The sequence below is a fragment of the Scyliorhinus canicula genome, chromosome 5 (genome assembly GCF_902713615.1).
Source record: "Scyliorhinus canicula chromosome 5, sScyCan1.1, whole genome shotgun sequence".
NCBI lineage: Eukaryota > Metazoa > Chordata > Chondrichthyes > Carcharhiniformes > Scyliorhinidae > Scyliorhinus > Scyliorhinus canicula.
The window spans coordinates 179598486-179620706 of NC_052150.1; the positions used below are offsets into that span (position 1 = coordinate 179598486).

General features: G+C 46.5%; 1 protein-coding gene across 2 annotated transcripts in view; it reads left to right on the plus strand.

Moving 5' to 3' along the window:
• The window catches only part of LOC119966455 (amyloid beta (A4) precursor protein-binding, family B, member 1 interacting protein), a 192281-nt gene that overhangs the window by 7265 nt on the left and 162795 nt on the right, over positions 1 to 22221 (plus strand). Inside the window, exon 1 of one of the 2 annotated variants that reach the window (XM_038798157.1) lies at positions 2502 to 2528. The exons of the other annotated variant lie outside the window; for it this stretch is intronic. Coding sequence (XP_038654085.1) covers positions 2517 to 2528 — 12 coding nt within the window. The 5' untranslated portion in view covers positions 2502 to 2516. Of the gene's footprint in view, positions 1 to 2501; positions 2529 to 22221 lie in introns of those variants that run through there. 2 annotated transcript variants of the gene reach the window in all.

Sequence of the window (22221 nt, forward strand, 5' to 3'; positions counted from 1 at the left end):
CCTTTCATCTCCTAGATCTTCTGATAGTTACAGAATAGGCACCAGCACCCTTGGACCAGCAAGAGGATAGATGAGGATCTTGATTTCTGCAGCTGGAAACTAGATGAAAGTAGGAGGAATTCTCACTTGGTGGAATAGCTCATGAACAAGGATCCTGCCTGAATAATACATACTTCAGAAATGACATCAATCAACATCTTTACTTAACCTATCAGGCCGAACTTCCTCTAAAGCTTCCTCCTGCCCTAACCCTGAACTCACATCCTCCTCGAGCTCCTCTCCTATCACCCACAATGCCCGATCTGAGCCCATCTTGCCCATAGGAATCAGATCCTGCTCTCTCGACCCCTTTCCTACCTATCTGCTCATCACTCAATTTGAAAACCATGTGAAAACTTTGCAAATGTCAAAGATGAGATTCTGGTTGTTCCTCCAACTGAGAGGTAGCTGATGTTCTAAGTGCGAAAACGGCATGGAAATAATTATAAAAACAAACTTGAATTACTGTATTGAACTAGATTCCCTCCATTTAACCAATTATCACAGCTCTCCATCTCCCAATAAGCCTTCATGTAGGTCAGAAGAAGGAAGAATTGTAAATATGTAGCAGTGACATACATAGTTGGTTCTCCATTTGAACATCACTTCCCTGATGCTCAAATCTATTATGGATCTTATATGAATGTACTTGTAAGCGACATAAACTTAAGGTGTTAATTGGCTTCTTATAGCTGAGATGGTGTTTTCTTCGAAAAGTGCCATAATATCAATATTCACCAAAATAGAACTATATAATTGTTGATCCAGCAACTAAAGGCTCAACTTCAGAAAAGCCTACGTTGCCTCAAAAAAGCTGACAAGCCAAAAAAGCATTGACTACAGACCTACACCATATAGTTATATTCAAAGAACAATCAATACATGGACCTGTCATAATTTAAACTGCAGATATAACATTGTATTACTTCTACAGCGGTAAGGCAAATGCAAAAATAATGAAGGTTATCCCTCATTTCTTGTGCAGAAGGAGGCCATTCGGCCCATTGAGTCTGCACCGGCCCTTGGAAAGAGCACCCCACTTAAGCCCACACTTCCAACCTATCCCCGTAACCCAGTTACCCCACCTAACCATTTTTGGACACTGGGGGCAATTTAGCATGGCCAATCCACCTAACCTGCACATCTTCGGACTATGTGGAGAACATTTGGGCAGATGAGCTGGTACGTTCAATTGCTACTCCTGACAATTTCCATAGATATTCATAGAATCCCTACAGTACAGAAGGAGGCCATCGAGTCTGCATTGACCCTCCAAAGGAGCATGCTACCTAGGCCCACTCCCCCGCCCTAACCCCCATAACCCCACCTAACCTGCACATCTTTGGAGAGTAAAGGGCAATTTGAACATGGCCAATCCACCTACCTTGGACTGTAGAAGGAAACCGAAGCACCCAGAAGAAACCTTCATAAACACAGGGAGAGTGTGAAAACTCCCACAGACAGTCACCCAAGGCCAGAATTGTACCCGTGTCCTTGGTGCTGTGAGGTAGCGGTGCTAACCACTGTGCCACCGCACCGTTTATGTTGTTAATTGTTTATATTCACACAGTTGTCACAGTAGCATAGATATTCTCCCCTTCCCATCAAGTCCACTGGTATATCACAACAATCTTATCTCAACCCTTCAATACATCATTGTAACTCATGTTTGAACCTAGTGGGGGCGTTGTCTGCATGGGTTTCCTCCGGGTGCTCCGGTTTCCTCCCACATGTCCTAAAAGAAGTGCTTGTTAGGGCAATTGGACATTCTGAATTCTCCCTCTGTGTACCCGAATAGGCAGCGGATTGTGGAGACTAGGGGTTTTTCCCAGGAACTTCATTGCAGTGTTAATGTAAGCCTACTTGTGACAATAATAAAGATTATTATTATTATTTAGGATGATTTGTCTTTGATTTTTGATCCCAAACAAACTGAGAGGAACGTGCCATGCGTCATTTGTGTTGACTATGATTCAGAATGATCCTAATTATTGTTCTGAAGTTGCACACCTTGTAGTGAATTCCCCTCCACATCTTCTTGAACAACTTGCAAGGACTGTCGCATCACACAATTGAACTTCCTCATTAGGTAGGGGCAGATTGGAGAAATGTCGGGGTACATTTTCACCCCTGCTGCCCGGGAATAATTTGGCAGGCAGAATCACCTGCCGATGGAATGTGCCCGCTTGATTTTGGTGCAATAAAAAGTGGGCAAGTTTGCCAATGCACTTGTAATCCACTCTGCCAGTTTACCACCCAATCAGTCAAGCTGAACATTGACTCCATGACTCCATGTGACTGTAGATAGGTACCATACCCAAAGCAGCTCCAGATAGCCCCGGAAGGCATAAAGATTATTTTCTCATAACTAGTTACACAATAATTGCATCTTTATTGTCAACTTTATTTTGATCAATTCTTACTTATTTTTAGAGGGACTCTTTGCTTAGCTGTTCATCACCGATGATCTTTCAAGCATGCTACATATGGTAAGAAGCAGAAAGAAACGAAAATGGGGGACAGCTATAAAAGTCACTTATCATCGGCCTTCATTTTGATCAGGATTTCGCAGTCCTGGCCCATTGATTTTCTGCATCTGATCTCTCAATTAACATGTCCTTTGAAGACATACATCACCATGAGTTATAACCAAATATTGCAAAGATCATTCTGTCATCCACTTTTCCTGTTATTCCTGAACTTCAAAATTATTTTGATTTTGCTAACGGCAACACATGGGTCTGACTGCCCATTTTCTTCAACCTCAGGAATGTGGTGTGTCTTGCAACTACACTGAACTTTGTTCCTTCTGCATATGGTTAATATTATCCCTTGCCACCATTAAGGGGAAGTTTTATGTGACCAATTATCTGGATGAGCAAGAGAACAGGTCATACTAATATTGCTAACAATTCATTATGTCTCTGTCGAGCTCTGTCAAAGGTTAGTTCTGTAGTTGCTGATGTTAGAATAATAGTTACAGGGAAAGCACTATTCTCATTCATGCTAAGAGGCCTTCAACCATTGTATATTCTTGAATATTCTGTTAAGTGCTCTTTCATCATATGTAATGAACTCTGAAATTTGAACTGAGGTTGGCACAATGGTAATGTAGTGAGTTACATTTTTCCAGTGACATTTGAGATTTAATTTGATCCAGTCGCGGCTATTTAGAGGAAGCTCCACAAGAAACTTGGTTTGTGCTGTAACTAACTTAAGAGCATCTTTTGCTGCTCTTGACAGCAAAGCAGAAACATTTGCCAACATTGTTATTTGAAGAGACTAAAAAGGAAAGAAAGAATTTCACATTCTGCTGTGAATGAATATTAAAGTATAACTTTGATTTTCTAAAATTGGAGATTAAATGTGTGAGTGAGAGGTGGGAGAGGGAATGGGAATGGGAGGAATTGTGATTTGATAATACGTTTCCCCAAAATTCCTTTCCTGCGTTATCACCCGCCCGGGTCTTACGAGGTAGGGGTGATCCACTACCACATGGAGCGTGCAAAATATGAGCTCCCCCTCTAAGGGGGTAAGGGATTGGGGGACCCTTAACTAAGTCAATGTGTCTTTGTATAAACAGAGTTGGTCAGTCAGGCACCAACTAGAGCAGGCCCAGTAGGGAACTACTGAAGCTGTGTATATGATTAATGTGTTACATAAAAATAAGTTTCGTTTTTCTCTACAACTCGATGTGGACTCCTTTCGTTACCACTTACAAATTTGGCGGCGAGGTAAAGAAGCAATCATCAGGATTGATGGACGCCAGGCTTGCTCATTTCTTGTTTACCTACAGGATCATTCCGCATGCAGTGACTGGGATAGTACCGGCAGAATAACTGAAGGGTTGGAGACACTGTACTCGCATTAGCATGATTTTTCAAGGCATAGGTGCGGAGGCAAGACTCAACCAGGAGCAACAAGGGTGTTGCCCCTCTCGTCGCCGACCTTACAGGTATTTTGTGCCAGGTGACTTGCTATTTGTTCGAAACTTCGGCGAAGATGCACAGTGGATCTCCGGCATTATCCTCCGCCAGACAAGGCCTGTTCCTACCAGGCATAAGCCAACCATTGTACTATGAAAAAGCACCTTGACCATCTTCAGTCCAGGTGACCGCTTCTTTGGAAGTTCCTCGCCCTCGGAAATCTATTCCAAAGTCACATGTGCGTCTTCAGAGACCTCTTCCAGAACCGCATCTGCGGGCCTCCTCGGGGCCCCAAGGGCATCAGCATGCCGAGATGACTGAGGTCGTCGACAGACTCTGAAATGGAAACACAGGTGTAGTTCGGATCCACAGCCTTTGGACCTGCAGCCACCATGACGTTCGTGCTGGAGGCTGTGTTCGCCCTCAAGATATAAGCTACCTGATAGGCATCCAAATGTCTAGAGGGTCCAGCGCCATCCCTCGCCACAGTCATCAGAGGATTCTTCGACTTTGTTGGGAGAGGGATGTTATAACCCACATGGGTCTTACTGGGTAGAGATGATCCACTACCATGTGGAGCCTGCAGAATTCAAGCTTCCCTGATAAGGAGGCAGGGTCCCTTAATTAAGTCAATGTGCCTTTGTATAAAGAGACGGCTAGTCAGGCACCGACGGGAGAAGACCCAGTAGGGAATTACTGGAGCTGTATATAATAATTAACGTGTTAATATGTAAGTTTTATTTTTCTCTACAATTCGGTGTGGACCCTTTTCATTGCTATGGTTTTTAAACAGGAGATCAGAGGACTGCCAGGCATAAATGGTTTCCGGAAACACAATGTAAAATATAGACTCACCATCTGTTGCAGTGGATGTGGTTACCTGAAGGGAAGTCAAATGCAGGGCGGAATGCTGGCATATTTTGTTTGCAGCAATCTGATGAATCTTTTAGATGCTATTGACTTAAATCTAACATCAGTTTTGGCTAATAGCCTATTGGTTACTTAGTTTTCCTGCAACATTGTACTGAAAACAAAACTATAACCTCTTCACTATTAAATGTTTCCTTCAGACTGAATCTGTGAATATTTTGACTGTGAATGAACGATCTAAACGGTCAACTCTGAATTTGTTGATTTTCGTCTTGCTTTGCTTCATGTGGGACACGTCAAACTATTTGTTCCATTCAGAATTGAGGTAAGACTCAGGTTCCTCAGTTATTTTGTCTTCAAAGTTGGCTTTTGCTTTTGTGGACACCTCGCAGAAGCCACAGTTTTGTAAGGGGCAATGATTGGCGTCTTTGCGGATGCTTTTTCTCCAATTTGTGCATTCTAAAACAAGCGATTCCCACGTGTTGATGGGGATGTTGCACTTATTTAGGGAGGCTTTCAGAATGTCCTTGTAGCATTTCCTCTGCCCTCCTAGTGATCGCTTGCCATTGCGAAGCTTGGTGTAGAGCACTTGTTTCAGGAGTCTTATGTCGGGCTTGCGGACAATGTGGCCCGCCCATCGCAGTTGGTTGAGCTTGGCCAGTGCCTCGATACTGGGGATTTTGGCCTAGGAGAGGACGTTCACTTTGGTACACCTATCCTGACAGTAGTTTTGTAAGATTTTGCAGAGACAACGTTGGTGACATCTCTCCATGGATATGTCAGCGCAAATGGGGATTCTCCGACTAATCGCCAAATACGATTTTGGCGTCACCAACCGGAGAATCCCACCCGTGGTATTAAGTAATTTGGGCATTCTGAATTCTCCCTCTGTGCACCCAAACAGGCACAGGAATGTGGAGACTAGGCGCTTTTCACAGTACCTTCATTGCAGTGATAGTGTAAGCCTACTTGTGAACAATAAGATTATGATTATTATAATAATAGTAGGGTATTTCAACTTTCCCAATATTAACTGGGATAGCCAAAGTTTAAAAAGTGTAGGGGGGGCAGAATTCTTAAAATGCAGGGAGGCACATTGTGATTTACTTGAATGACTTAACATTGAGAGGGAGGATGTACTAACAGTTTTGATGGGCCTAAAAGTGGATAAATCCCCGGGGCCAGATGAGATATATCCCAGGTTGCTGTAGGAGGCATGGGAGGAGATTGCAGAGGTTGTGCCAAACATTTTCAAAGCTTCTCTGACCACAGGAGAGATGCCAGTGAACTGGAGGAACAATGATGAGGTGCCATTATTCAAGAAGGGCAGTGGGGACAAACTAGGAAATTACAGGTCAGTGAGGCCAACTTCAGTTGTAGGGAAACTACTGGAACAAATTCTGAGGAATAGAATTAATCTCCACTTGGAGAGGCAAGGATTAATCAAGGATAGTCAGCATTGTTTTGTCACAGTTTACAAATTTGATTGAATTTTTTAAAGAGGTGACCAGGTGTGTAGATGAGGATAGTGAGGTTAATGTAGTCTACATAGACGTTATTAAGGCCAAGGTCTCACATGGGAAGCTGTTGAAGAAGGTAAAAGCCCATGGGATCCAGAGCAATCTGGTAAACTGAATCCAAATCTGGCTCAGTGGTAGTAGGCAGAGGGTAATGGTTGAAGGTTGTTTTTGTGACTGGAAGTCTTTTCCAGTGCTGTTCCGCAGGGATCGGTGCTGAGTCCCTTGTTTCTGGCACACATTAATGATTTAGATGGAATGTGGGAGACATGGGGCAGAATTCTCCGACCCCCCGCAGGGTCGGGTAATCGCCCGGGGCCGGCGTAAATCCCGCCCCCGCTGTGGCCGGAATTCTCCGCCACCCGGGAATCGGCGGGAGCGGAGAATCGCGCCCCACCGATCAGCGTGCCCCCCCGCGGCGATTCTCCGGCCCGCGATGGTCCGAAGTCCCGCCGCTGTCAGACCTCTCCCGCCGACGTGGTTTAAACCACCTCTGTGCCAGCTGTATTGGTGGCGCGAACGAGCCCCCGGGGTCTGGGGGGGAGGCGCGGGGCGATCGGACCCCGGGGGGTACCCCCACGATGGCCTGGCCCGCGATTGGGGCCCACCGATCGGCAGGCAGGCCAGTGCCGTGAAGACACTCTTTTTCGTCCGCCGCCGCCACAGCCTCCACCATGGCGGAGGCGGAAGAGACCCCCTCCACTGCGCATGCGCCAGTGGTGATGTCAGCGACCGCTGACGCTCCGGCGCATGCGCGGACTCACGCCGACCAGTGAAGGCCTTTCGGCCGGCCCCGACGCCGGGTGGCGTGGCGCCAAAGGCCGTTGGCGCCACCTTTGCCGGCAGTCGGCGGAGTGGGAGCCACTCCGGCGTGGGCCTAGCCCCTAAAGGTGCGAAGAATTCCGCACCTTTGGGGAGGCCCAACGCTGGAGTGCTTGGCGCCACTCCGCTACGCCGGGACCCCCTGCCCTGCCGGGGATCATGAAATTTAAGCATGAAAGTGTGACGTAATGCATTTTGGAAAAACTAACAAGGCAAGGGAATATACAATAAATGGTTGGACCCTAAGAAATACAGAGGATCAAAGGTGCTTTGGTGTGCATGTTCATAGATCTCTGAAGGCAGCAGGACAGGTAGATAAGGTAGTTAAGAAGGCTTATGGGATCCTTGCTTTTATTAACTGAGGCATTGAATATAAGAGCAGGGACGTCATGCTGGATCTATATAAAATGCTGGTCAGGCCCCAGCTGGAGTACAATGTACTGTTCTGGTCACCACACCATAGAAAGGAAGTGACTGCACAGAAGAGTGTGCAGAGGAGATTCACCAGGATGTTGTCTGGGCTGGGGTATTTCAGCTATCAAGAGACTGGAGCACAGCTAATATGGTGCCACTATTCAAGAAAGGAAGTCGTCCCGGAGGCAAATTGTATTAGAATAGAAATCCGAAGATCTGCCAAAAATATCAGCATGGTTGGGATTTCTTGTGGAATTTCTCAAACTTGAAAAAAATTAAGTTTGCCCTTTATGTCGCAGATGAGGAATTCTGGACAAGATGAAAGCTATCTTGTCTCTATTTACAGATCTATTTGTTCCAGCGGGTACAGTGATGCAGGTAGGGGAGATGGGATAAGGGGGGATGAAAAAAGGAAATGTTTTGATAGAAATAAAAGAAACAAATTTCAATTTAGGAGGGTAGTATTTTATTTATTTTATTATTGATTGATTGTTTATATGTTGTTAAGTATATTCCTTATTTGAATAAAAATAGTTTTTTTAAAAGAGAGACTGGATAGTGAAGTGTATAAAATTATGAGGGACATAGAGAGGGTGGGGAGGAAGGTACTTTTCCTCTTAGTGGAGGGGTCATTACCAGGGGGAATAGGTTTAAGGTAATGGGCAGGAGGCTCAGCGGAGATGTGAGGAAAACTTTTTCACCCAGTGGGTGGTGGGAAGTTTGGAACTTACCGCCTGAAAGAGTGGTAGAGGCAGGAACCCTCACACCTTTTAAGAAATATTTAGATGAGCACTTTAAATGTCATTGCATAAAGACTATGGAAGATGGAAAATGGGATTAGAATAGCTAGGTGCTTGATGGTCGGTGCAAACGCAATGGGCTGAAGGGCCTCTTTCCATGCTGTAAAGCTCTATGACTCCCAGGGCAACCCCCTCCTTACTGAATACCTGACTGTCTGGTGGATCTTTTTAAAAATTAATTTACATGATGTGGGTGTCGCTGGTTAGGCCCGCATTTATTGCCCATCGCTCATTGCCCTTCAGAGGATGGTGATGAGCTGCCTTCTTGAACCGCTGCGGTCTCTGGGGCGTAGGTACAACCACAGTGCTGACAGGGAGGAAATTCTGGGATTTTGCCCCTGCTGATGGGATAGGACCTATCAAGGCATCGTGGTAGTGGTGTCTGGGACATTGTCTGCACAGGAGGTTTCAGTGAGTGTGACTTTGTTAGGTTGTTGCCCAACAGCTCTCCCAATTTTAACACAAACCTCCAGATGATAATAAGAAGGACTCTGCAGGGTCGACAGGACTGGGTGTGCTGTTATCATTCTTGTGCCTAGATCAATGCCAGTTGGTCCATCTGGTTTTGATCATTTTTAACTTTTCTGGGGTAGCTTGGTACAATTGAGTGACTTGGTTAGGCCTTTTCAGAGGGTGGTTAAGAATGATCCACATTGCTGTGTGTATGGACAAACATGTAGGCCAGACCAGACATTGATGACTGGACATTAGCCTGGGCCTCTGTATTACTAGTCCAATGACACTGTTACTATTGCTCCCCAGCGAATTGTAATTGTAATATTTTAATAAAAATTTGCTACCAGGTGACATTTGGAAATGCTTGAACTGGCGGAGCGTGGGACTACAGGGCAGAAGAGAAACTCCCAATGGGGATCTAAGCATCAGACCATTATAACTCCTGGGCCTCATTTGAACAAAATAAGCCAGATTCCTGCCCAGAACTAATATGAGTAACGCCAGGGAGGAATGTTAGAAGAACAAAATGGAGTGGAACTCAGGGGGACCCAGGGCAATGTTTGCCCGCATAAATTTAACACTGAGAGAGGGAGGTTAGGAAATGATGCTGGAACTGGGAGAGGCAAGGCCAAGGTTGGGGAGACCCAAGGACTAGAGGCCCCCACAAAGATTTCATTAGAAAGTTATATTTTAATTCTTCCGGCCACTTTGTGACTGCCTATTTGGTTGTTGGGTTTGGTCTCAATGCTGGGTTTCCAAAGCCACTGCGGCACGCTTGATGTCATTAGACTTAGAATCATAGAATCCCTACAGTGCAGAAGGAAGAAATTCAGCCCATCAAGTCTGCACTAACCCTCCGAAAGAGCACCCTACCTAGGCCCACTCTTGGGCCCTCTTTGGAGAAGTTTAGCATGGCCACCTAACTTATACACATTTGGACTGTGGGAGGAGACTGGAGCACCCAGAGGAAGCCCGCGCAGACATGGGGAGAATGTGCAAACTCCACAGTCACCTAAGGTTGGAATCGAACCCAGGTACCTGGTGCTGTAAGGCAGCAGTGCTAACCATTGTGCCACTATACCACCCAATGCCAACGTCAAACAGGTCATTGCTTGTCAGTGGCTGCCAGGACTCCTGTGCCTAATCTCAATTAAACTGTTTGGGAGAGGGAGGTATGCGATGCAGGGTCAGGAACATGGAAGAAATACTTTGCTATCCTCCTTCCACCATGTTAACCTTTACCTGCACCATTCCTAACCATGCCACCTGTACCTTGCTTGCCAGGCAAAGGGTTAAAATATATTTCATTATATCTGTTATATTTAATCTAGAGCACTGTGGTTACTGTGGTGAGATAGGGTAGAAAAATTGCTTATACATTTATATGGATCACATTTATGAAAAATATGAGCAGGACTTTACCATGAATGCCATGCAGAGGAAATCTTTCTGCTGGTCACAGAGAAAGGCAGCAACCAAAACATAATTGAACATGTTGTTGCAGTAATAATTTAATAACTGTGAGGATCCTTCCAAGAAGAGAAAAAAATAAAAGAGGACAATGGTGTGACCTCGGTGGGTGAATTTTGAGGAAATAGCATTAGTTGAAGCAATTGGTTCCGCTTTTTCAGGCCAACTGAAAAAAGTTTGCAATTCTTATGCAAATACGTCAAATTTACTTCAGACTTCCTTTTATATTCCTTTTTAACTTGCTGTGTAACTGCTAGACAAAGTGCCAGCACTGACATAATGATCAAATGTGCATTAGATATCCATAGCTTTATGATAAGTTGGCAAGGGCTCTTAAAGGACTATGATGATCTAGGACTAAATGAGGATTTACCCCAATTTTGATCGGTTGGTTATCTAAATGAGTAATTTTGCACTACGCTTGTAGTATGAAGCATGCTAGATAACAAATCGGGTCGGAGATAGCGCAACAACATTATTGGACAAGAATCATAGTATCTTGTCGCACAGCAGGAGGTCATTCAGTCCATTTGGCCAATGCGGACTCTTTGACAGGGTGTTCCAATTGTACCTATTCCCCTGCTCTTTTCTTGTGGTCCTGCATATTCTTGCTCTTTTCAAGTATATAGTCAACGTCCTTTTGAAAATGACTGTCCCACCACCTTCCCGGGCATTACATTCCAGGTTAAAACAACTGCTGTTTTTAAAAATTCCTTTCATTTCCCCTCAGTTTCCTTTGTCAATTATCTTAAAACTTTATCAGTGGAAACATGTTTCCCCTGTCTATTCCATTACCCTGAAAACATTCCCTGTTCTAGGGAAAACAATCCAAACTTATATATAAGTTTACAATCCTTTATTGTCACAAGTAGGTTTACATTAACACTGCAATGAAGTTACTGCGAAAAGCCCCTAGTCGCCACAATCCTGCGCCTGTTCGGGTACACAGAAGGATAATTCAGAATTCTCAGCTGGTACCGGAATTGAACCCGCATGCTGACCTTGTTCTGCATCACAAACCAGTTGTCTAGCCCACTGAGTCCCAGCTCCCCTCTAGCCTCTTCACATAAATGACTTTTGTTATCCCTGATTTAATTCTAGCAAATCGTCACTTTGGCCTCTTCAAGTTCCCCCATTTTTATTTTATTTTTTCTTCAAATGCTGATGACTCTTATAGATAGGTTCTTGATTAATAAGGGGATCAGGGATTATGAGGAGAAAGCAGCAGGATGGGGATGAGAAAATATCAGCCATGATTGAATGGCGGAGCAGACTCGATGGGCCAAGTGGCCGAATTCTGCTCCCATTTCTTATGGTCTTATGGTGTCTTTCCACCATTTTCAGTCCACATCTCTTTTTCACTTAAACTGAAGAAAGTAGTGATCTGGTCAATCTCTGCTTTCCTACCATGCAATATATAAGAAATATTTTTTTAAATCTTTTGGAGATGTAGTTCAGCAAGATTGGCAAAGAGGAAATGAGCGCATGCATGAAAACATGATGAAATATGTGGGGAGACCAGAGTAGATGGATATACTCCCTCCAGATCATTAGGGGCTCCGCTTCTACTGTAATTCAAGACTCCAAATAGCTTGAAGCATTTCTCTTGTCAAATGTTGTGCTACAAGTCCAAACTTCAGCTCATAATTGTGGCTGATGATATGTGAGTCAGTAAGGGAATTAGTATAATCACTAGTGACCTGAGCTTCAAGGACTGACTGTTGTTCTAATTTACCCAACCGTAAAGAAGATTGTGTACTACTGGAGTCTGATAATGTGCTAATAAAATATTATACTGAATGTTTTCTTTTCAATGTGTGGTTGGGTCACACCCAATCAGTTAAAGGTGGTGAAATAATTATTTTTATTAATTCATTCATGGGATGTGGGCGTCACTGGCTGGGTCAGCATTTACCGGCAGCACGGTAGCATGGTGGTTAGCATAAATGCTTCACAGCTCCAGGGTCCCAGGTTCGGTTCCCGGCTGGGTCATTGTCTGTGCGGAGTCTGCATGTCCTCCCCGTGTGTGCGTGGGTTTCCTCCGGGTGCTCCGGTTTCCTCCCACAGTCCAAAGATGTGCGGGTTAGGTGCATTGGCCATGCTAAATTGCCCGTAGTGTCCTAAAAAGTAAGGTTAAGGGGGTTGTTGGGTTACGGGTGGATACGTGGGTTTGAGTAGGGTGATCATTGCTCGGCACAACATCGAGGGCCGAAGGGCCTGTTCTGTGCTGTACTGTTCTATGTTCTACTGCCCATCCCTGAGGGCATTTAAGAGTTAACCACATTGCTGTGGGTCTGGGGTTTGAAGTCACATATAGGCCAGACCAGGTAAGGATGGCAGATTTCCTTCCCATAAGGACATTAGTGAACCTGATGGGTTTTTACGACAATCGACAATGGTTTAATGGTCACCTTTAAACTTTATTAACCTCAATTCAGGATTTTTATTGAATTCAAATTTCACCATCTGCCCTGGTGGGATTCGAACCCGGGACACCAGAGCATGACTCGGGGTTCCTGAATTATTTCTACAGCGACAATACCATGATACCACTGCCTCCCACAAAGATATACATGTATAAATAAGCAAGGATAAACACAAATTCCTAATAGATACTCTTACACTAATAATAATTTATTACTAGTAATAATTATTATAATCTTAATAATCTTTTATTGTCACAAGTATGAAGTTACTGTGAAAAGCCCCTAGTCGCCACATTCCGGTGCCTCTTCGGGTATATAATAATAATAATGTATTATTAGTAATAATCATTATTATTGTTATTATTATGCTGTCAGATCTGTTGAGCTTTTCCTGAGTTTCTTATTTCAGGTTTCCAGCATCTGCAGTATTTTGTTTTCCTATAAAAGTTACATTAATGTGTATTTACTGTATGAGTAACAGCACAACTGTTGCCTACTTCTGCAGGTACCAGTAAAATTACTCCTAAGTGTAAAGAACTCCAAGACGTAGTAAGTCACTGCTCTTTCCCTGTTTGTTGCTTCTTCCCAAGCTCTTAAGGCTTGAATCCTCTTCACCTACCCCCCCCCCCCCCCCACCCCTCCTCCCATTCTAAAGCTACAATATCAGTTACCCACTGGAAAACTGGTGTAATTGTAAAAAATATATTGTAGTAGACCAGTGGCTAATAATAATAATAATAACCGCTTATTGTCACAAGTAGGCTTCAATGAAGTTACTGTGAAAAGCCCCTAGTCGCCACATTCCGGTGCCTGTTCGGGGAGGCTGGTACGGGGATTGAACTGCATTACAAGCCAGCTGTTTAGCCCACTGTGCTAAACCAGCCCCTGGCTATAGTAATTGTTTAGAAATCCAGTGTTCAGGGCATGAAATTATATTCAATAAATATCGGTTATTTTGAAGTTAGCCCCCAAAACATACCAGGTTGCCCTAAAGCAGAACAGATCAGCAACTATCACTGGAACGTTCTTGTTCGTTAAGACTCAATGCCACTTCACCATGCTATATTTAAAATTTTTCCCATCATTTGAACACACCATACTGGAGTGGTCTCAAAGCCCTTGAAGGTTGCTTTCAATACAAATTGGCATCATGGTGGCATTGTGGATAGCACAATTGCTTCACAGCTCCAGTTTCCCAGCTTCGATTCCGGCTTGGGTCACTGTCTGTGCGGAGTCTGCACATCCTCCCCGTGTGTGCGTGGGTTTCCTCTGGGTGCTCCGGTTTCCTCCCACAGTCCAAAGATGTGCAGGTTAGGTGGATTGGCCATGATAAACTGCCCTTAATGTCCAAAATTGGCCTTAGTGTTGGGTGGGGTTACTGGGTTATGGGGATAGGGTGGAGGTGTTGACCTTGGGTAGGGTGCTCTTTCCAAGGGCCGGTGCAGACTTGATGGGCCAAATGGCCTCCTTCTGCACTGTAAATTCTATGAAATCTATGAAAGTTGGAAGCCGGAGCTTTCCTCGCTAAGATATACAATTGTTTCTTCACACATAATGGAAACAGGCATTTCTGACAAATAATTGTTATTGTCAACTCAACATTGGTATGGAATCCTTACTGAAGGATATGATAAAATGCTTGGAAACTGAAATTATAGCAAAGATTAGCTTGCATTAATTTCAAAAGGGAAATTTTAGGAAAGTCGGTCATGCTTGAAGAACATTATTGAACTCGTTGAAGAAGTAACATGAAGAGTAGGCAAGAGGAAAGCAGTACATCTTCCAGTCTCTGAATCATTGAAGACCAGACGCATCCCCCCTGAAATGTTTGGGATCCAGCAGAAGTTACAATGCATTGACTCCATGGGAATTGCATGGGAAATTTGAACTTCCGATGAGCAATTCCCACCTTCATCGAGGCCCTCCAAAAAATCTCCAACTCTGAGATAAGAATCAATGATAGTTCCAACTTAGTTCACCACAAAATGTGAGGCAGAAAATCTTCATCCAACACCACAACCCTCCCCCCTCCTGACGCCCCATCCGTCCCAACCCCTTGACTCCCATACCAACCCAACCTGATGCAACCTCACCACCCACTTCCTCCCCAGCAACTTGGGCTGGATTCTCCGCCCCACCGCACCACATTTCTGCCCCAACCCACAGGCGGAATTCTTCATGTCGCCGGCCAGTCAATGGGGTTTCCCATTGTGGGGCATGCCGTCAGGAAACCCCTGGGCACCGGCAAAACGGAGAATCACGCCCGCAGAGAATCCCGCCCTTGTCTCTCCCGAGCTGACCCGGCGTTGACCTCACAACCGACTCCCGCTCCCGGCCCCCAACTTAAGCTGACCCAAAGTTCACCGCCATATTGAACTGCCACCCTATCCACCTACATCCCTACCCACCTAACATCTTACCCGGCTTCCACCATACCCCTTACCAACTTATCTCATCCACCTGCTCCCCTAACCCTTAGCCTGCCCTCACCTTTCCTTCCCACTCTCCCACCTACATATTTACACATTCACCAGTTTACTCGCCCATTCACTCAGACACTCGTATGTGAACCCACTGAGAAGCTGTTCAAATGTTCCAGTTTTTTAGTGTGTTGGTGTGTTAGAGAAGACATAGCAGAGTGCAGCAGCTGGAGCTGTAAAAAAGGGGTGTGGTCTGTCTTCCTCCAGCATTACAAGGAAGCGGTTGGATTGAAGCTGTGGTCTGCATTTCTGAAGAAGCCAGGTTCAGAAATCCTGACCAGAAATATGGAGCTCTGGCAAGGTGTGGAAAAGTAGGAGCAGAATGGCAATCTGATGGTGATTGCTGCTCCTCTGAAGGTTTGAGGCCTGCATATTTGGATTTTCAAAAGATCTTCAATAAGGTACGCTTGGAAGTGCTTCAAAACTAAAGTCAAAACATGGAGTCTGGGGAAAAGCAGCAGAATACAGAGCAAGGCTGTAATAAGGCTGTAAAAAGCAAACAAACAAAGGTGTTCATTTCTCGAGGGATAAAATTGAAAAGCATAGATTATGGATCTTAAAGGTGGTTCAAGCCTTCCACTGAAGAATGGCATGAATACAATTAGTATATGTTAGTATATCGTGCATGCACATTAAAAGGCCACCTCGCCAGAATTAAATTTCCCTGCCAGCGGGAAATCAGACTCTTCACTTTTATGACAGTATGTAAGTGGCGGGTACCTGGTGATCTTCATTTCTTCCGTGGCTTCGATGTCAGTAGATGCTGCTCTCACCTTCTTGGGGACCCATAATGTCACTCATATCGGCTGCCGATAGCAAAAACTGCGCACGATCGTGCATGAAAAATGAAATTAAAATGAAAATCGCTTATTGTCACGAGTAGGCTTCAATGAAGTTACCGTGAAAAGCCCCTAGTCGCCACATCCCGGCGTCTTGTTCGGAAGGCTGGTACGGGAATTGAACCGTGCTGCTGGCCTGCTTGGTCTGCTTTAAAAGCCAGCGATTTAGCCCATTGAGCTAAACTAGCCCCTAAACAAGCATGCTCAGCCATCCTGCCATCTCCCAGCGAAAATCACCTGCACGCCATACCTGCTACTAAACTTCAGACTTAAACTTCAGAGCAGAAGATTCTGCCATGTATTAAATTCATATAAAATTGGTTGGGCCAAACGTGAAGTGAGCATCTCTGGCGTCCATCTTGTAAAAGAGAACAGGGACACTGAAGAATGTGTATAAAAAGGATTTAATGAAATTATATCAGAACAGAGAGGCTATCCCTATCAGGAAAGGCTGCATCACTACTTGGTTTGGCCATAAGAAACTACAGAGAGTCGTGAACACAGCCCAGTCCATCACGCGAACCTGCTTCCCCATCCATTGACTCTGTCTAGACCTCTCACTGCCTTGTGAAAGCAGGCAGCATAATCAAAGACTCCTCCCACCCTCTCAAGGGCAAATAGGGATGGGCAACAAATGCTGGCCTTGCCAGCGATGTTCACATCCTTTGAAATAATAATTTTTGTAAAAGGATAGAAGGATATGTTGATGCGGATTGATGAAGAAGGGTGGGGAGAGACTTGCATGGAGCATAAACACCACCAACTGGTCTGCTACTGTAGATACCATGCCATTGTGTAATGTAATTTCAGGGAATTTTACTGAGCTGCTTCATCTTGTGAAAGTGTCACTGCACTTCCCATCAGCCGGCCTCACTTCTCCCATGAACCAGAAATTGTAACCATGTGCGTTTTTTCTCCTTGCCGAAACCATGCACCATTCTGGACTCAGACAATCTTAGGTCACTTGTCCCTTTATTGTATCCTGGCAATTCTATAAGATTGTTATCAACAACAAAGCACACTCAATATACAAAGCTAATTCAGCTCCCAACTACCTGTGCAGTGATAATAGCAAAGGAGCAATAGAAGATCACTTTTATCACCAACTGCCCAATAATAAATTGTTTCAATAATAAGTGTTCCAAGGACGGGTACTGTAATGAGCATTGATATGGCTGTGGATATGATGAGCCGTTTAGACTATAGGCTTTAGTATAGATCCGGATGTGGATAATGGATTCGGGACAGGTCAAAATATAAGTCGGAATCACTTCCGGTGGTGGCTATGAGGAAGTAAGTCGCACATTTGGTGGCTCTCGATCCGGTCGGACTTTTGAACCTTTTTCCCCGACATTTTTGTACTTTTGAGCGCTGGATCTGAAGGCATAGGCACTCAGGCACTGACTCCAGATATAGGTATGTGGAATTAAGAAGCAGAAAGAATCGCAAACAGTTGAAGAATTGGGTAAACAAGGGCAGTGTAGAAGTTGCTGAGGACAATATGGCCGATGTCCGGACCCCCGACATCCCAACCAACAACGGAGCATCTGCTGAAGGTCATCCAAGAAGGCTTCACCGTGCTGAAACAGGACAGCTTAGACCCGATTCAGAAATCAGTCGAGCGCCTGGAGCACAGGCTGGACGCCCAGGATCGGACGATCCAGAAGATGGAGGAGCAGGAGGATCACCAAACGGTGGTGGAGGTGGAGGTGGGGAGGCTGAAAGACCAACAAAAACAGCTTCTGGAAAAGGTGGAGGACCTGGAAAATAGGTCCCGTCGGCAGAATTTGAGAATCGTTGGTCTCCCAGAAGGGGCTGAGGGAGTGGATGCCGCCGCATGTGTGGCAGACATGTTCCAGACGTTGTTGGGGGATGATGTCTTCCTTCGCCTGTTGGAGGTGGAGCACAGAGCGCTGGCGAGGCAGCTGATAGCGCCCCCCCCCCCCCCCCTCCCCACCCCCGAGTGATGATGGTCAGGTTCCACAGGTTCCAGGACAAGGAGCGTGTGCTACAGTGGGCCAAGCGCACGTGGAGCTGCCATTGGAACAGTAGTGTCTTGCGCATCTATCAGGACCTCAGCTCGAGGTGGTCAGAAGGAGGGCAGGCTACAGGCAAGTTAAAGAGATTTTGTTCAAGAAGCAGGTGAACTTTGGGCTGCTGTACCTGGCGCACCTTTTGGTCACGCACGAGCCATGGTACCACTACTTTGAGGAGCCCGAGGACGCTATGGACTTCGCCAAGAGAGAAGGGCTGGTGCCGAACTGAGGACTTTTTGGACTTGAGTTTAAAAAGTCACTAAGCGATGTTTTTCTTGTGTTGCATTTTTTTTTCTCTTCTATGCTCGAGTTTTCACTGGAAAAAGAGGGTAGTTAAGGTATTTGGTGCTGGCCACTTTTTGTGTTCTGATCGGGGTGGTTGGAAGTGCCTATTACTTATTTTGTTTTATTCGATTTGCACTAGTGTCAGGGTTTTCTTTGTTCCTTCTTTTTTTTTCAGAGCAATTGGTCGAGGATGGCTGGTTTGGGGAAGTGGTATTTATGGGCAGGGGGATGGGTCAGAGGGAACAATAGGTGGGAGACTTGTTGGCGCCAGAGTCGAGAGTCACCAGGCTAGCTGGGTGAGCTGGTCTACGGAAGCCAGGTGGGGGGTGTGTATATAGCTAGTTTATGGCAGGGGTTATGTTACAGGGTGTTGTTGCTAGGGGGGGAAGGGGGGTAGTTGATCTGCTGACGAAGGAGGGAGTTGGGTTTGGTAACATGGAGGAGGTTGGACGTGGGGGCTGCCAGGAGGCGGGCCACTAGAAGTGCGACACAGGGACTAGGGACGGCCCCAAGAAAGGAGATGGCTGATCGACGAGGGAGGGGCACAGTGCCCCACACCAAACTGATCATCTGGAATGTTAGAGGGTTAAACAGGCTGGTAAAAAGGGCACGTGTGTTCGCGCATCTCAGGGCGCTGAAGGCGGATGTAATAATGCTTCAGGAGATTCATCTGAAGGTAGCTGACCAGGTTAGATTAAGTAAGGGCTGGATTAGCCAGGTCTTCCACTCGGGGCTGGACACTAAAACCAGGGGGGTCACGATTTTGGTTAACAAACGGGTGCAATTCGAGGTGGTAGTACAATCTCGGGTCGGGGAGGCAGATTTGTCATGGTGAGTGGCAAGCTCAAGGGGATGAGGGTAGTTTTGGTCAATGTATATGCTCCAAATTGGGACAATGTGGATTTTATTAAGATACTGCTGGGGACAATACCTGACCTGGATGCGCACAGGCCTGGGAGGTGATTTTAACACAGTCCTTGACCCCAGCCTAGACCGGTCGTGTTCAAAAACGGGTAAGGCGCAGGCAATGGCAAAAGAACTGAGGGGGCTTATGGAGCAAATGGGGGAGGGCTGATCCATGGAGGGCCAGTCGGCTGACGGGGAAGGAGTTTTTGTTCTATTCACATGTTCATAAGGTGTATTCCCAAATTGATTTTTTCATCATGAGCAGGGATTTGCTGGCGGGGGAGACAGACATAGAATATTCAGCGATCGCTATTTTGGACCATGCTCCACACTGGGTTGATCTGTAGGTCTGCAAGGAAAGTTTCCAGCGTCTTCAATGGAGGCTGGAGGTCGGTTTGTTGGCGGACGAGACGGTGTGTGAGAGGGTGAGGAAATGTATGCAAAACTACCTGCAGGTCAATGGTACACGGGAAGTCTCAGCTGCGGTGCTTTGCTGAAGGCAGTGGTGGGAGGGGAGCTGATCAAAATTCGAACACAGAGGGACAGGATGGACAGGGCAGAAATGGGCCGACTGGTAAAGGAGATCTTACAGACAGGAGATATGCGGAGACCCCAAGGGCAGAGCTACTAAGGGAACGACAAAGGCTAACAGGGAGAAAGCCAGCAGAATGCTGGCACAGCAACTGAGGAAGAGGGAGGCGGCCAGGGAAATAGGGAAGGTAGTCGACAGGGGGAGAAAACTGGGTAGGGGATCCGGCAGGGCTGAACAAGGTGTTCAGGGGCTTCTACAGTAAGCTTTGCACCTCGGAACCCCCTGTGGGGCCGGAGGGGATGAGGCCCTTTCTGGATGGACTGACCTTCCCAAAAGTGGTTAGGGGGTTGGTAGACGGGCTGGGGGCCCGATTAGGACCGAAGAAATATTGGGGGGCTTGAGGGCCATGCAATCGGGTAAAGCCCCGGGGCCGGAGTTTTATAAAAAGTTCTCTGAGATAGTGGGGCCGGTGTTGGTTAGGTTCTTTAATGAGGCAAGAGACTGAGGGGTTTTACCCCCAACGATCTCACAGGCCACCATCTCCCTGATATCGAAACGGGACAAAGACCCGGAGGCATGTGGATCCTATAGGCCGATCTCTCTGCTCAATGTAGATGCTAAAATACTGGCCAAGCTCTTGGCTGCTAGGATTGAGGACTGTGTGCCGGACGTTATTATGGAAGATCAAACCGGGTTCGGCAAGGGAAGGCAGTTGGTGGCCAACCTAAGAAGGCTGCTGAATGTGATCATGCCCCCGGAAAGTAGGGAGATAGAGGTATTTGTGGCAATGGATGCCGAGAAGGCTTTTGACTGAGTTGAGTGGGACTATTTATGGGAGGTGCTGGGACGATTTGGGTTCGGGGAGGGCTTCATCGACTGGGTTAGACTGTTGTACCAGGCTCCGGAGGCTAGTGTAAGGACGAACAGGATGACATGCGACTATTTTAGACTGTACCGAGGGACAAGGCAGGGGTGCCCCCTTTCCCCACTGCTGTTTGCGCTAGCAAAAGAGCTGCTGGCAATTTCCCTGAGAGCTTCTAGGGGTTGGAAGGGGCTGGTATGGGGGGGAGGGGGGGGGGGGGGGGGTTGGAACACAGAGTTTCATTGTACGCTGACGACCTGCTGCTACGCGTCATGGATCGAGTGGCTGGGATGGATTAGGGGCAGCACAGTAGCATGGTGGTTAGCATAAATGCTTCACAGCTCCAGGGTCCCAGGTTTGATTCCCGGCTGGGTCACTGTCTGTGCGGAGTCTGCACGTCCTCCCCGTGTGTGCGTGGGTTTTCTCCGGGTGCTCCGGTTTCCTCCCACAGCCCAAAGATGTGCGGGTTAGGTGGATTGGCCATGCTAAATTGCCCGTAGTGTCCTAAAATGTAAGGTTAGGGGGGGGGGGGGGGGGGGGGGGGGGGTGTTGGGTTACGGGTATAGGTTGGATACATGGGTTTGAGTAGGGTGATCATGGCTCGGCACAACATTGAGGGCCGAAGGGCCTGTTCTGTGCTGTACTGTTCTATGTTCTATAAATCATGGGAATTCTGAGGGAATTCATCCAGATTTCGGGGTATAAACTGAACATGGCAAAAAGTGAGTTGTTTGTAGTCCAGGTGAGGGGCCAGGAGGGTCGGCTGAGGGGGCTGCCGTTTAGGTTAGTAGGGGACAGTTTTAGATACTTAGGGATACAGGTGGCGCGGGACTGGGGCTGGCTGCACAAGTTGAACTTATCTCGGTTGGTGGAGCAAATGAGGGTCAAGTTCCGGAGGTGGGATGTGCTCCCACTGACACTAGCGGGGAGAGTGCAGATGGTTAGATTCCTGTTCGTATTCCAGTGTCTCCCCATTTTCATTCCGCGGTCTTTTTTCAAGAAGGTCAATAAAATGATTATGGGATTTGTGTGGGCGGATAAGTCCCCGCGGGTGAGGAGATTGATGCTCGAGAGGAACCGAGGGTAGGAGGGGCTGGCACTGCCAAACTTTAGTAATTATTATCGGGCGGCCAACATAGCTATCATAAGGAAGTGGATGGTGGGTGCGGGGTCGGTTTGGGGGCGGGTGGAGGCCGTTTCGTGCAGGGGCACCAGTTTGGCAGCTCTGGTTACGGCGCCCCTGCCACTCCCGCCGGCACGGTACCCCATCAGCCCTATAGTGGTGGTGACTTTGCGGGTCTGGGGCCAAAGGAGAAGACATGTGGGGGAAGTGAGAGGATCAGTTTGGTCCCCAATTTGTGACAATCACCGTTTTGCCCCAGGGAATATTGATGGTGGGTTCCGAGCATGGTGGAGGGCCGGGATTGAGAGGATGGGGGATCTGTTCTTGGAAGGGAGCTTCCCGAGCTTGAGGGCACTAGAGGAGAAATTTGGGCTGGCGAGAGGGAATGATTTTAGGTACTTGCAGGTGTGGGACTTTC